Below are 12,739 nucleotides of genomic sequence, written 5' to 3' on the forward strand. Positions count from 1 at the left end.
ACACTTTATTAGGTAGACCTTGCTCCTATCTGTCTTCATGGCTCTGTGGGATTTAGATGTGGTGGCTGTGGAGGCCATTTACGCACAGTGAAGTCATTTTCATGTCCATGTAACCTGTTTGAGACGTAGTGCGTTATCCTTTGTGCTCATAAAGGGATGGGCATGGTCAGCAACAATACTCAGGTAGGCTGTGCTGGTAAATGATCCAGGGATCCATGTTGTTTATGCCAAATTCTGAGCCTTCCATCCAAATGTCACAGCAGAAATCTATTTTGGTTAGCCTGTGTGGATTGTAGCTTCAGTTTCCTGTTCGTAGCAGACAAGAGTGGCACCTGGTGTGGTCTTCTGCTGCTGTAGCCCATCTGCCTCAAAGTTTTGAATGAGAACCTCATGTGATGCTCGTCTGCACACTTTGTAATGACAGGTTATTTGAGTTTCTCATATCTTGCTGTCAAAGCAGTCTGGCCATTTTCCTGTGAACTCATCATCAACGAGTCCTTTTCACCCAGAGGAAAAGACTTGTGACCCAAAGAACTGACGCTTACTGGGTGTATTCTCTGTAAATTCGAGAGATGGTTATGTGGGAAAACTAGATCAGTAGTTTCTGAAATACACACAGCAGCCTGCCCCTCTTGACCATTTCTACATGCCTAAGTGTACCGAGTTTTTTTTTAATTTTATTTTTTTTAGGTTTTTCTATCAACTTTGTCACATATTTAACAATAAATCTGCATTTGTTCTCATTAATTCAATTTTGTCAATATTTGACAATATTGACAATTTTTTCTAGCAAAATGCAAAAAATTGCCACATTTTTTCTCAATTTGCTGTTTTTGTGTTTCTCAGTTTCTCCTAGCTATGACACTTTTTGTCTCCTGAATATGACCAAATTCATATTTTTTCATGTGAATCCTTCCATGTGAATTTGCTAGATGTTTATTTTTCCCTATAATTTACCATTTTTTTCCAAAACATTTGCCTTATTTCTTCCAAATTTAATCATTTTTTCTTGTAAATTTACAAGAAAAAAACTAAAAACAAAAGAAAACTAAACATTTTAGTATTTTCTTAGTCTGCTACAGATTCTTATTGTATTTTTTCACTCTCACCTTTTGTCCTTAATAATACTCATACTAAGTGTGTCATGTGCATGTGTCTTTATTTGTTTTATAAAACCTGCACACAGTAACCAGAACTCTCAGATCAAGTAAAAAATGTCAATATTTTTCTGTGAAATGTTGAAATTGCTCTGGAAAAAATGGATAACACAGTATCATCTAAACAATTCAATATATTTATGTGATTAAGCGCATTAGTCAACCTTTTTAATAAAGCTCTTACAGCTGATTGGTAGCTGCTGTGGGTGCTGAGAGAAACTGTGATCAACTCAACAAATGGCTGAAAAAAGCTCAGCTTCAGCTTGGACTCTACATGTGGACTAACAGAGCGAATGCCTCCCAGCCTGTGGAGTCACATTTCAGTGCTTTTCCATTCAGCAGTACATGTGAGTCCTTACCCAATCATATGTCAGCTACAGCTTGTTTTTGACCCTGTCCTCAGACCACCCCTCAAACCACCCACGCACTCTCCACATGCTCTGCATAGCACACAGAGAGACACACACATATTCTGCAGTTTTGATATTTGAGATAGGACGCAAACTCGGTCAATATAGGTGAAAAGTTATGGTTATAAAAGAAGCCTGCTGTTAGTGATATTAGACTCTCAGGGGAAGAGGATACAAAATCACAGAACACCCTGTTATCTTAATATGTCGAAATTTTCACCAGGTATATACTTAGACTGGTCTCACAGTTCAATCACAGTAACTCAAAGAATCTCATAAAAATCATTATCATCAGTATCATCATGATTTGGAGCTGCTTTGTTTTTGGTCTGATGAAGAGCAGGTGTGGTTGAAACTTTACCAAGATGCATTGAATAGGTTGTTTTTATTTTCATATGTTGATGTATTTTTAAGTAAGAATCCTGAATTTATTCCAATAGAGATGGTTTAGACATGTGCAGGGGAAGGACGGCGGATATATTCAAAAGGAAAAGAAAAGGCCGCAGAGGAGGTTCATGGAGGACGTGCAGAGGGTTGGTGTAGCAAAGGAAGATGCAGAAGAAGAAGAAAAAGAAGAAGGAATGTTTGGCATAACTTACAGAGGTTCAATAAAGACGTCCCCAAAATATTTAACAATGATCTCTATAGTAGTGTTTTGTTTTGTTTATTGTTGCATACATGACTTCTTATTTTACCAAACTGTTACCTGGATTTTACCTGGAAGTCACCCCCTGAAAGGCCTCATGGGAAACTGGTTTCCGTGTGTAGTTCTTTAGGTGGAGTGTGTCTGCTTTGCAAAATGAGTCTGTGCTGTGTTGTGTGGCCTATAGTGAATATCCTGTTTGTACAAGTGTGTGTGTTCACTTATGTATCATGTGTGTAAAATCCATAAATTCATGTTACTTTGACAAGGTTTAGGGAAAGAAATGTCTTCTAAGACATTTGATGCTAGAGTTATATTATTATTCAAAATATAATCACCAGAACTGCAATACTAAAAACAAACAAACAAAAGGCATAAGCAAGAATTTATAGTCTTGTGTCCTGAGCATCCAACAAGCACCACTACAGCACAGGTTTGTGTTACTCTCACAGTGGTAACCAGTGCCCTCTAGAGGAACAAGTGTGCACACAGGCAGAAGCACAATAGAACTACAGCTTCTATTATTATGCTTCATTAGGCTGACAAAAATAGAGGCTACTGTGCTTTTAAACATCATAAGCAAACTTTTACATTTTTTGGGTGTAATCTTTCTTTTTTATTTTTTCAGTTTCACACATAATACCTTCTTAATCTACTGATTTTACACACCAGGGGAAAAGAATTTCTGCTTTCTCAATCATGCCTTACACATTATGTTTAGACCACATTTTAGCACCAATTAATATACAAATCCTGGTTAATTCCAAAGACTTGAACTATTTCTTGCAGCTATTTGTTGCATAATGACAGACCACTGCTGGGCTATAATCCAGTCTGCCTGTATAAGTTCTACCACTGTCTGGAGTTTTAAGTACCTGAAATGAAGGTAACTGGACTTGTTTTTATACCTGGATTTAATACCTGGGACCTTTCTACATGAATTGTGCAACAAAAAAATCTTATGTTTTCAAATATTGGTCTAATGTGACCTTTGGCTAAATCACGCTGACTCAGCTTGTGGAAGCCTTAGCCAGGATAAACAGCTGTGACGTAGCTGCTGCTGTTCTCCTACAATGAAAAAAGGACAAAAAAAGAGCACACCGTTCTTGTTGTTCCCAAGGCAAACAGGATTATCACATATTTTTACTGGAAACAAACACACGGTTAAAAACTATAGTTAGTTTGGCAAAAAAATGGAAGCTGTGGAAAAGAACGCCGAGTCTCCGTTCATGGCTCATGAATTGTGGATGTTTCTTCAGTGTGGGAATTCCTGAACTCTAATGAGTAAAAACCACCAATGCTCAACCCTCCTCCAACCCTCCCCAGCTGGTTATATGAGCCTGAGTGCTATTGTGCTAGTCCAGAGGAGACGGCTGAACTCTGAGGAGCACATCATGAAGGTAAGCACTTATCAAATTTAAATTATATCTAAAAATAATTGGGAGGTATTTTTGGCTAATCAAGCATAACTAGTTTGTTAATGGTAAATAATGAAAAATGAGGAGTTTTTACATTAAATGAACCCTCTCCCTGCCTTTTTTTCACAGCTAAATTTGGCTGCTGCTTTGGCATTGTCACTTGCCTTCATCTCTCCTGTTTGGTAGGTGCACACATGTACAAATCTTTGACACTGTCGGCTGGTAAACATATCTCTGGTACTCTGTTTGTCAAAACCTTAGTTTTGAATTTTTTTTCATTCTCAAAAGTTTTTCTACTATCTGTTCATTTTAAATAATATAATATAACATAACTGTTTTGCAATGAATACACTGTCCCATCTTCATCCTCAGTTCTCAGCAGGCTGTAAACTGCAGATGGGGGCCTTATGGAGACTGGTCTGAGTGTGATGGCTGCACAAGTACAAAGGTACATTAGAACTGCTTCAGCATTCACTTACATGTAGCAGGAACATCTAGCTAATTCCTTTGCACGTAAATAGAGTGCCTTTTAGCCTGATCTACGGTAAATTCTAACAAGCCATTGTGCTTCTACTCCTGATCAAGGACACTTAAGCACAAGGAGTCCCTCGGAATCGACACTCCAGTCAGCTCTAATCACAATTTAAACCCATAGACTGTATATAAAACATGGGATCAAACATCAACTATTGATTTGAGAAGTCCTGTTGTGAAACCTCAAGCTGAACACCAAACTGCAATTTTGAAATTGGCACTGCAGAGAAAATTGGCACTGGGAGAAAAGCTACACCCCCAGACTTGACCGGGGAAGCTGACAATCACACATGCCAGAAATAGTCATAAACAAAAATGGAGTCAGAAATAAGATGTGTGTAAATGTCGAACAGCAGTTGCCCTTCCGTCCTTTGAAGAGTAGCATTTATACAGCACTTCTTACTGAAGAGAAGCTCTAAATGGAGTGATAATTTAAAATAATAGTGTCATGTTGTATTAAATAGGGCTTAAAACTAGTTATTGAGATGATACAGAAACTTTTTACAGCCTAGGCCTGTTTCTTCACATAGATTTCTATACAACAAAAGATACCAGAGTCGCCCCCTGCCGGCCGTTAGAAAGATGCAGCTTTATGGCACTTCCACTTTAGCTTTACTTTGAGAACTAGAAGCGAAATCTAATTTTTACACATGCATCTTGCTGTATGGGTAATTTGGCCCTACTTTTTGAATAATATCTTTAGGAACTTTACATTGGTTTTGAATATAAGTGTCAGCCAGTATCAAAGTTGGTGAATTCTATCAAATTACCAGCACTGTGGATTTGCTTTGCCACATCAATTCTGTTCTTGCTAAATGTCTATATTTAAGGTCTATGTTTTTCTTTGGTACAAGGGGAGGACACGAACAACAGCAAAAGCAAAATAAGCATTGGCTTATTGCCTAAACATTATTTAAAGATTCGTTTTGGCACAGAATTTCACAAAGACTTGACCCCCAGTTTAAACAAACCGTTAGATAAAGCAAAAACCGTTTGGTGAGGCATAGGCAAAGATCACCCTGCAAGTTTGTTTTTTTTTTGTTCTGCCTCTTCTGATCTTCACTTTAAAGCCGAGCCTTATTAAAGTATAATGTTTTGGAGACCAGTGTTTTGTCCCGAGATGTGCATTATTTCTGCACAGTTTGTCCCTTTGCTGTGATGTAATGAATATAGCAGACAAACAAATTGTTTACACAGCAGCCACATATTCAATGATGCCTGATCCCCACAGTCCATTACGCAGACTCAGATTTGCACTTTGTGTAATCCTCAGGCCAACAGAAACGGTAGGCCTCAAGACTGTGAGAGGAAACACAGTGAGAGCCCTCCATTCATTCATTACACTTGCATGGCTACAGTTTAGTCAGAGCCCCTGCAGTCAAAAGAGGAGTAATACTTCTATTTCAGCCGAATCAAGTCCATGACCAAACAGAGCAGGAGTGAGTGACCAAGGATTTGACGTTTTTGAAGTCAGATACTAGCTAAAAGGAAGAACTGGGATGGAAGTGGGTTGCAAAGCAGTGTACTGATAAACAACAATTGTAGGCAATTAAGCTTCAATAGCAGTATTAGAGTGCAAAAGCAGTATTAATGTTTTGAATCACTTTGTTCACAGGTACGAACTCGACACGTGGAAGTGTACGCCCAGTTTGGCGGTGTGCCGTGCTCAGGAGACGCCACTGAAACACAAACATGTGTCCCACAGAAAAGATGTCCACTGGAAGCAGGCTGTGGAGACAGGTTTCGCTGCACCTCTGGTAAATTGCAGTGTAAACAAAAATATCACAAATAATTCAAATGCCTTCTACAGCATTTTTTTTTTTTTGCAATCTGTGGATAAACCTCTTTACTGAAACCATCATGCAGGTCAGTGTATCAGCCAGTCTCTGGTGTGTAATGGAGACCAGGACTGTGAGGACGGTCTGGACGAGCGAAACTGCGGCGAAGACAACAGACTGGCCGCGTGTGACCTTGACAAAACACCTCCAAACTCTGACTTCACAGGTCGAGGGTAAGTAGCTACAGCTCCCAACACCAGGAATGTGATTGCAGATCAGGATATGATTTTTGGGAAGGAGAATATTTAACTTATGTGTCTAGAATGTGGACTGCATAACCTCACTGGGGTCTCCTTTAAGTTTTGGACTCAACAATTTGTCTCCATGCTAGCCTTTCAGCCAATGAGACTGCAGTTTGGTGTAAAACTGATGGTTGTGTGTGTGTGTGTGCGTGCGTGCGTGCGTGCGTGCGTGCGTGCGTGCGTGCGTGTGTGTGTGTGTGTGTGTGTGTTATGTTGTGCAGGTACGATATCCTAACAGGGAAACTGAGAGCAGATGTGATCAACACTCGGAGCTTTGGAGGGCAGTGTAGGAAGGTGTTCAGTGGTGACCATAAAGTCTTGTACAGACTGCCACATAACATCCTCAGATATAACTTTGAGGTGAGTCGAACAGGAGCCTGTAGTTTTCATGCAAAATAAAGTTGGTGAGCTGACTCCTATGAATAACCCAGTAAGATAATAAATACATGCTCAAGTAGTTGCAGGTAAAAGTTCACTCAAAGTGACAAATTTGCTCTGGATGATGGCCTTTTGAGGAAAACTCAGTTGGATTTGTCCAGCTGTTGGGATAATAAACGTTTGCAGAAATTTCCCTTGAAATCCAGCCTGAAGTTGTTGAGTTGTGAGCTGACTGACAGCCTGAACAACATGGAGCTGATGTGACAAGCTGCCGTTTGATTTTAGGAAATGCTGAACTCTGATGTCTTTGTTTGTGCTGCAGGTGACAGTAGACAATGATGAGAGCGACGAATCCTACGAGAGCTCTTGGTCCTACGTTCAGCACATCCAGGGCAATGCCTTTCTGGTGCACGACCGGCGCACGTTTCACAAGGAGGTTACTAACAAGAAGGTGTGCATACACAAATACTGTTTATGTCTTTTCTTTAATTCCAATGAGATTAACAAACAGTAACTAGGCTCAGATCAGTCGGCTCTGTCAGCACCTTGCTCAAGTTTTTCCTTCCACATCTGTCATCCAGGCCTACCGACTTATAATCCTGAAGAATAAAGTGGAGCTGGCCCAGTTTCAAAACTCTGCCCCCCAGTATCTGACTCTGTCCGAAGGCTTCTGGAAAGCCTTGTCCTCGCTGCCCCTCACGTATGACTACTCGGCCTACCGTCAGGTGCTCCAGAAGTACGGCACGCACTACCTTTCCGAGGGCTCACTTGGAGGCGAATACCAAGCCTTGCTGGAGTTAGACCGTCAGGCACTCGCATCTACCAGTAAGAATATTTGGTATCAATGATACCAGACATTTTAGTCAATTTAAAATAATCCACACACGTTAGAGATAATCTGTTTGATCCTGGCTTGTTTTCTGTAAAGGTACGACAGATATAGATTACCAGAGGTGTTGGAGGAAAGTTAAGCGCCGTTTCTTCAGGAAAAAAGTCAAAACAGTCTGTGAAAAACTGACAAAATCTTTATCAAGCAGCCACGGTGGGTGAAAGGTTTTTGTATCAAGACTTTTGAACCATACACAGTGGCCCATAGAGGGTCAAAGACACCAAATAAATGATTTAACCTCAGCTTACTTTCTACAGGAAGCAGTGTTAACAAGATGCCCATTAAGGTCAATGTGTTTGGAGGAGATATAGGACTCATTGGTGCTCTGAGCGTTCTGGATCTGGAAAACCCAGAAGCTAATGGACAAGTTTACGATAACTGGGCTTCATCTGTCAAAGACTTCCCTGAAGTCATAAACCAGAAGGTATAACAGAGATAACTCTATATGCTTTCTTTCTATTGTCTGCTTCATCCAGGTTAAGTGACTCTTTCTCTGTCAGCTACGCATTTGCACTTAAAAAGATACAATTTGGTTTCTTTACATAATAAATAACCTTCCTTGATGACAGATTATGTGTATTTGTTTTAAATGTTTTTAAGTCCTATATAACCTGTGGGGTTTTTCAGCTGCGCCCTCTGTATGAGCTGGTTAAGGAAGTGCAGTGTGCAGGACTGAAGAAGCTCCACCTGAAAAGGGCCATAGAGGAGTACCTGGCAGAGGAGCATCCCTGTCACTGCCGGCCGTGTCAGAACAACGGCCAGCCGCTGCTGACGGGCTCCGAATGTCGCTGTGTCTGCCGCCCGGGAACCTCAGGACGAGCGTGCGAGAACGGGGCTGTGATTGGAGAACAACCAGGTAACCAGCCATAAAACACAGAGGGGTCAGAACTTAGTGATGTTTGGAGCTGATTTGATACAAAACTATTAAAACTGTTAATAGTTTTATTGTGCCATCCAAACACCTTTCCAACAAGACAGAACTGGAAACTAAAGATCTCCTAATTTCCTTCAGGGGTGATCCATGGCAGCTGGAGCTGTTGGTCTTCCTGGGGAGCGTGTTCTGGAGGTCAAAGGTCAAGAACCCGAAGCTGCAATAACCCCGCCCCCAGCAGAGGTGGACAACATTGCACTGGACTGCAGGTGGAACAGAAGCCCTGTGAAGACCCAGACATCCAATATTTACAGTAAGGATCATTTTATTTAACTATTAGTCTGGTAAATGTAACTTAATCAATATAACGCAAACAAATACATAAAATATAACAGTTTAAAAAGCAAAATCAAAGGTTTTCATTCATGTAAATCTCAAGGTTTTAAAGGTTATTTGCAATGTCCTTAATGATTTGGATCCACAAGTTGTGATTTTGATATTCCAAACTCATCCACTCCGGTGACATTCATTTAGGAGTATCAGAGTCGTCTAACTGCAAACTGTTTGCTCTCAGGATGATGGAGCCCCAGTGCTTCAGTCTTTCTGTAACTCCACCAAAAACCTGTGGGCCTCCTCCAAACCTCAGGAATGGATTTGTTCAGGTGAGGCTGTACAGCTGTTAAGGCTGCTGAACCTCTGGTGTTTGAACTGTGAATCTTCTTTAAGTCCATCAGGCTAAGGATGATTGAGCTTTCCTGTCATTTTTTTTTCTAGAATCCCAGAGATTTTTACCTGGTTGGAAACACGGTGGAGTACTCCTGTGTGGACTGGTATTACCTCAGTGGAAATGCAGTTGAAACATGTGCCGAAAACCAGAAGTGGACTACAGGACCGAGGGTTTGTAAAAGTATGTTTTGTGGGTTTTTTGTGTATCGTTGTTTCCTTTGCTATCAGGTTATCCCAGAAACTGCTGTGTAAATGTAGCCACTGGCTAAGAAGCCAGGACTCAGGAGTCTGGAGTCATGGAGTGATTTTTGTGTGCCATGTGGTCATTTATGAGTGCTTTGGTCCAGAGGGAATTCTTCAGTATTTATGAATGGATTCCTTCACATGAGCAGAGGTGGCAAAAAGTAAAGTTCAGGTACCTGACAATTCTACTTAAGTATAGCAACAACATATTTGTACTTCATTACTTCACACCTTGGCACATGAGCATTTTGTGCTCCTGTGCAGAAATTTCTGGAGCTTTGAGGCTTCTTTTTGTAGTCAGATTAAATTTATTTCAATAGTCACAATTAGGCAGGATGCATTAAGGTAAACAGTCTGTGAGAAAGCAAAAGAGGGAACTGGATATTACCTATAGGGCTACACCCAGCTTTGTTACTTACTGAGATAATGCAGAGGTGATTTCCAAGTCAAAGCTTTGCCTTATCTGTTGGTTGAGACACCACAATATTTTCTTCAGATAAATATTTCTTGCTATCTGATTAGATGATAAAAGAGTCAGAAATTATTGGTGTTGTGCGTGGTTCAAAGGGACCTGGGTCCACTCACTTCAACAACTGGCCCATCCATTATTTTCTTAGGCGTTTTTGTCAGTTATCAAAATAAATATACGACCAGATGTCTTTTCTTTCTTTTCTTTCCTATTGTAGCAGCCCATTTCACAGTGACACATATCTGTGAAATCTGAGCAGCTCGTCATGAATCAAAGGTTGCTCAGAAAAGAGTAAAGAAACTTTCCTTTCATTTTGTTGTTTTATATTCTGCTGTAGGTGCCGTGTTTTTTTTAAAGTAATAATAGTCCTTGAGTTTCTGGCTGGACAGATTGGGAGTCAGGCGTTCAGCGTGAGGATGAAGTCACTTAATGCAACTACTTCCACTGAAAGTAAAAAACCTACAGAACAAAACATCAGACAGGCTCGGGTGGTTTCTGTTCAGAAAAGTTGTAGCTCACCCAAGTCTCTATCTTTTTCTCTCTCTCTCATCTGTAATGAGGGTAATCATTCAAATAAGACGTTGATAATTGAATTACATTTTGGAAATTGCTGTCAACATTAATGAAGCGTCTGAAGCCTGCATTGTTTTGTAATGGCCAGCAGGGGGCGACTCCTCTGGTTGCAAACAGGCAAACTTTTGTTTAATGACTGCGAGGACTCAGTTGCTATTTTCAGGTCTTACTGAATAAAAGGGGAAGTTCATTTTGTAAATGATCGTTATTTCTAGGGCCAGAAAGGAGGATAATCCAGGTCATGAGAGTACTTGTTAACGTGTGAGCATGCAGTCTAACAGTCAGAGATGCTCCTTAACCGTGGTTGGAAGCTTCATAGTAGAAAAACGGGTGACATCTTTGGTGGCGATGCCCATCTTTTATGTACAGTTTGTGGGAACCAGCAGGTTTTACCTCATTTCTAACACCTCCCTCTTGCTGCTTTATATCCACTTGAATTTTGGACATAGTTACCTGCTGAACAGGGCACACAGCAGGATCATAAATCCTACACAGCCTCGTAAGATGGAGTAAAATTAAGTCCCAGAACTGAGTGAAACCTTGAAGATCTCCATAAGTACAGTGTTGTTGTATTTATCACTCCCTAATGCTCAAAAGCTTTCTCCTCCCGTTCCAGGTTCCACATGTGGGATTCCCTCCCTCAACAGTTTAGTTGTAGCCACACCAACCAAACAAGCCTATGAGATTGGAGACAGTGTGTCCCTGTCCTGCCCCGAGGGCTCGGTGATGGACAGAGAGGTGTCGGAGATCATCTGCACTCCCAGTCTGCAGTGGTCTCCTTCTCCTGCCGATGCTCATTGTACAGCAGGTAAAATACATTTCATCTTGCTCTTCTTTAATTGTTCTCTAAGGGTGACTTCTATCTCTCTAGCTGTTATATGTTCAGTATTTTCTACTCAATAACTTTTTCTGGCTGCATTTTGGTGGTGGGCTGGTAAGGTGCAGTCAATTTTTAGGACCCTTTTGTCACGTTATATCTGCTTTAATATATGGTTGAATCCTGCTTTTTGTATGCTTTCCTCAGCCCCCACAGCTCCCTCTCCTCCTTCTGGCCTAACATGTAAACTATGGGAGACTCTGGGAAAGAACGAGTGTGTCTGTAAAATGCCGAATCAGTGCACGTAAGTTGATGTCAATTTCTGTATTTAGCAAATTGGAAATACTCCATCTATTTATAAAACCTCATTTTAATTCTGTCCGTTTCTGTGTATTGTCTTCTTTTAGGACTTCTCTGCAGCTGTGTGCCACACTTCGTGGAAACCGTAATATGGTGCTAGATGTCTGTAAGCTCGGAGCTCTGCAGTGTATGGGCCAGAACTTTGTGTTGACTAGTGACAGCAACTGCCGGTGGCCAGAGAAGAGGTTTACATCCTGCGAGGACTGCCAGCCGGGAACAATCTGTCATGGTGAGTCTCCTCTAGAAAAGTTGGGGGGTTTTTTTCAAAATAAAAGCCAAAAACAGAAGAATATATGTGACTGCACCGGGATGTTGTATATAACCATTGTGCTTTTCATTTGCAGAATCAGAGAGAAAATGCGTGTGCAAGAACGCAACAGAATGCCCCAAAGACTCTGCTCCACTCTGCGTCAGCTCCGGTGACGGCAGAGTTAACGTGACTATGACTGAATGTGAGGCGGGGTCCAGGCGATGTGCTGGAGAGCAGGTCACCGTGATCAGGATTGATCCCTGCCAATAATAAAGATGCTGCTTTTGGCTTTTTATCTCTGAACATTTTGACATTGTACATACACAGAAATGTTGTAAGCTAATAGCTTGTTTTAGTTACATATGGAAAGTTAATAAAACTTTTTTGTTACTGTGTCATACAATCAAAGGACTTATTTTTGCTGTTGGTGGAGCCATTACACATAATTCTGAACCAGCCGTCCAAATGTCTCAGCAGAAATCGAGACTCATCAGATCAGGCTGTGTTTTTTCTATCTTTTATTGTCTAATTTTGGTGGAACTGTAGCCTCAGTTTCCTGTTCTTACCTGACAGGAGTGGTACCTGGTGTGGTCTTCTGTGGCTCATTGAAGGCTGGACATGTTGTGCATGCAGACATCCTCTTGTTCATACCTTCGTTGCAGTGAACGGTTATTTGAGTTACTGTTACTTCCTCTCAGCTCAAAACAGTCTGCCCATTCTCCTCTGACCTCTGACATCATCAAGTCATTTGTTTTCACTAACTATTTTCTATCTTTTCTTATTATTCTCTATAAATCCTTGCATGTCTGAGCCACTTTCAAAGTCACTTAATTCGACATTCTTCCTGATTTTGATAGTTATTCTGATACCTCAGCATGTCTGAATGCCTAAGTGCACGGAATTGCTGCCATTTGATATATT

General features: G+C 40.9%; 1 protein-coding gene across 1 annotated transcript; it reads left to right on the forward strand.

Moving 5' to 3' along the window:
- Window positions 1-3,369: 3,369 nt before the first annotated feature.
- c7b (complement component 7b) lies at window positions 3,370-12,221 on the forward strand. Its single transcript, XM_005470456.4, has 18 exons — window positions 3,370-3,610; window positions 3,758-3,810; window positions 4,001-4,076; window positions 5,778-5,919; window positions 6,029-6,173; window positions 6,464-6,602; window positions 6,943-7,071; window positions 7,202-7,445; window positions 7,549-7,662; window positions 7,767-7,933; window positions 8,137-8,365; window positions 8,522-8,693; window positions 8,955-9,042; window positions 9,155-9,287; window positions 11,008-11,199; window positions 11,416-11,512; window positions 11,616-11,797; window positions 11,913-12,221. The coding sequence occupies exons 1-18, from the start codon at window positions 3,491-3,493 to the stop codon at window positions 12,086-12,088; spliced, it is 2,598 nt and encodes an 865-aa protein (XP_005470513.1). The 5' UTR covers window positions 3,370-3,490; the 3' UTR covers window positions 12,089-12,221.
- The last annotated feature ends 518 nt before the right edge of the window (window positions 12,222-12,739 follow it).

This window comes from Oreochromis niloticus, linkage group LG7, assembly GCF_001858045.2.
Source record: "Oreochromis niloticus isolate F11D_XX linkage group LG7, O_niloticus_UMD_NMBU, whole genome shotgun sequence".
Classification (NCBI taxonomy): Eukaryota; Metazoa; Chordata; class Actinopteri; order Cichliformes; family Cichlidae; genus Oreochromis; species Oreochromis niloticus.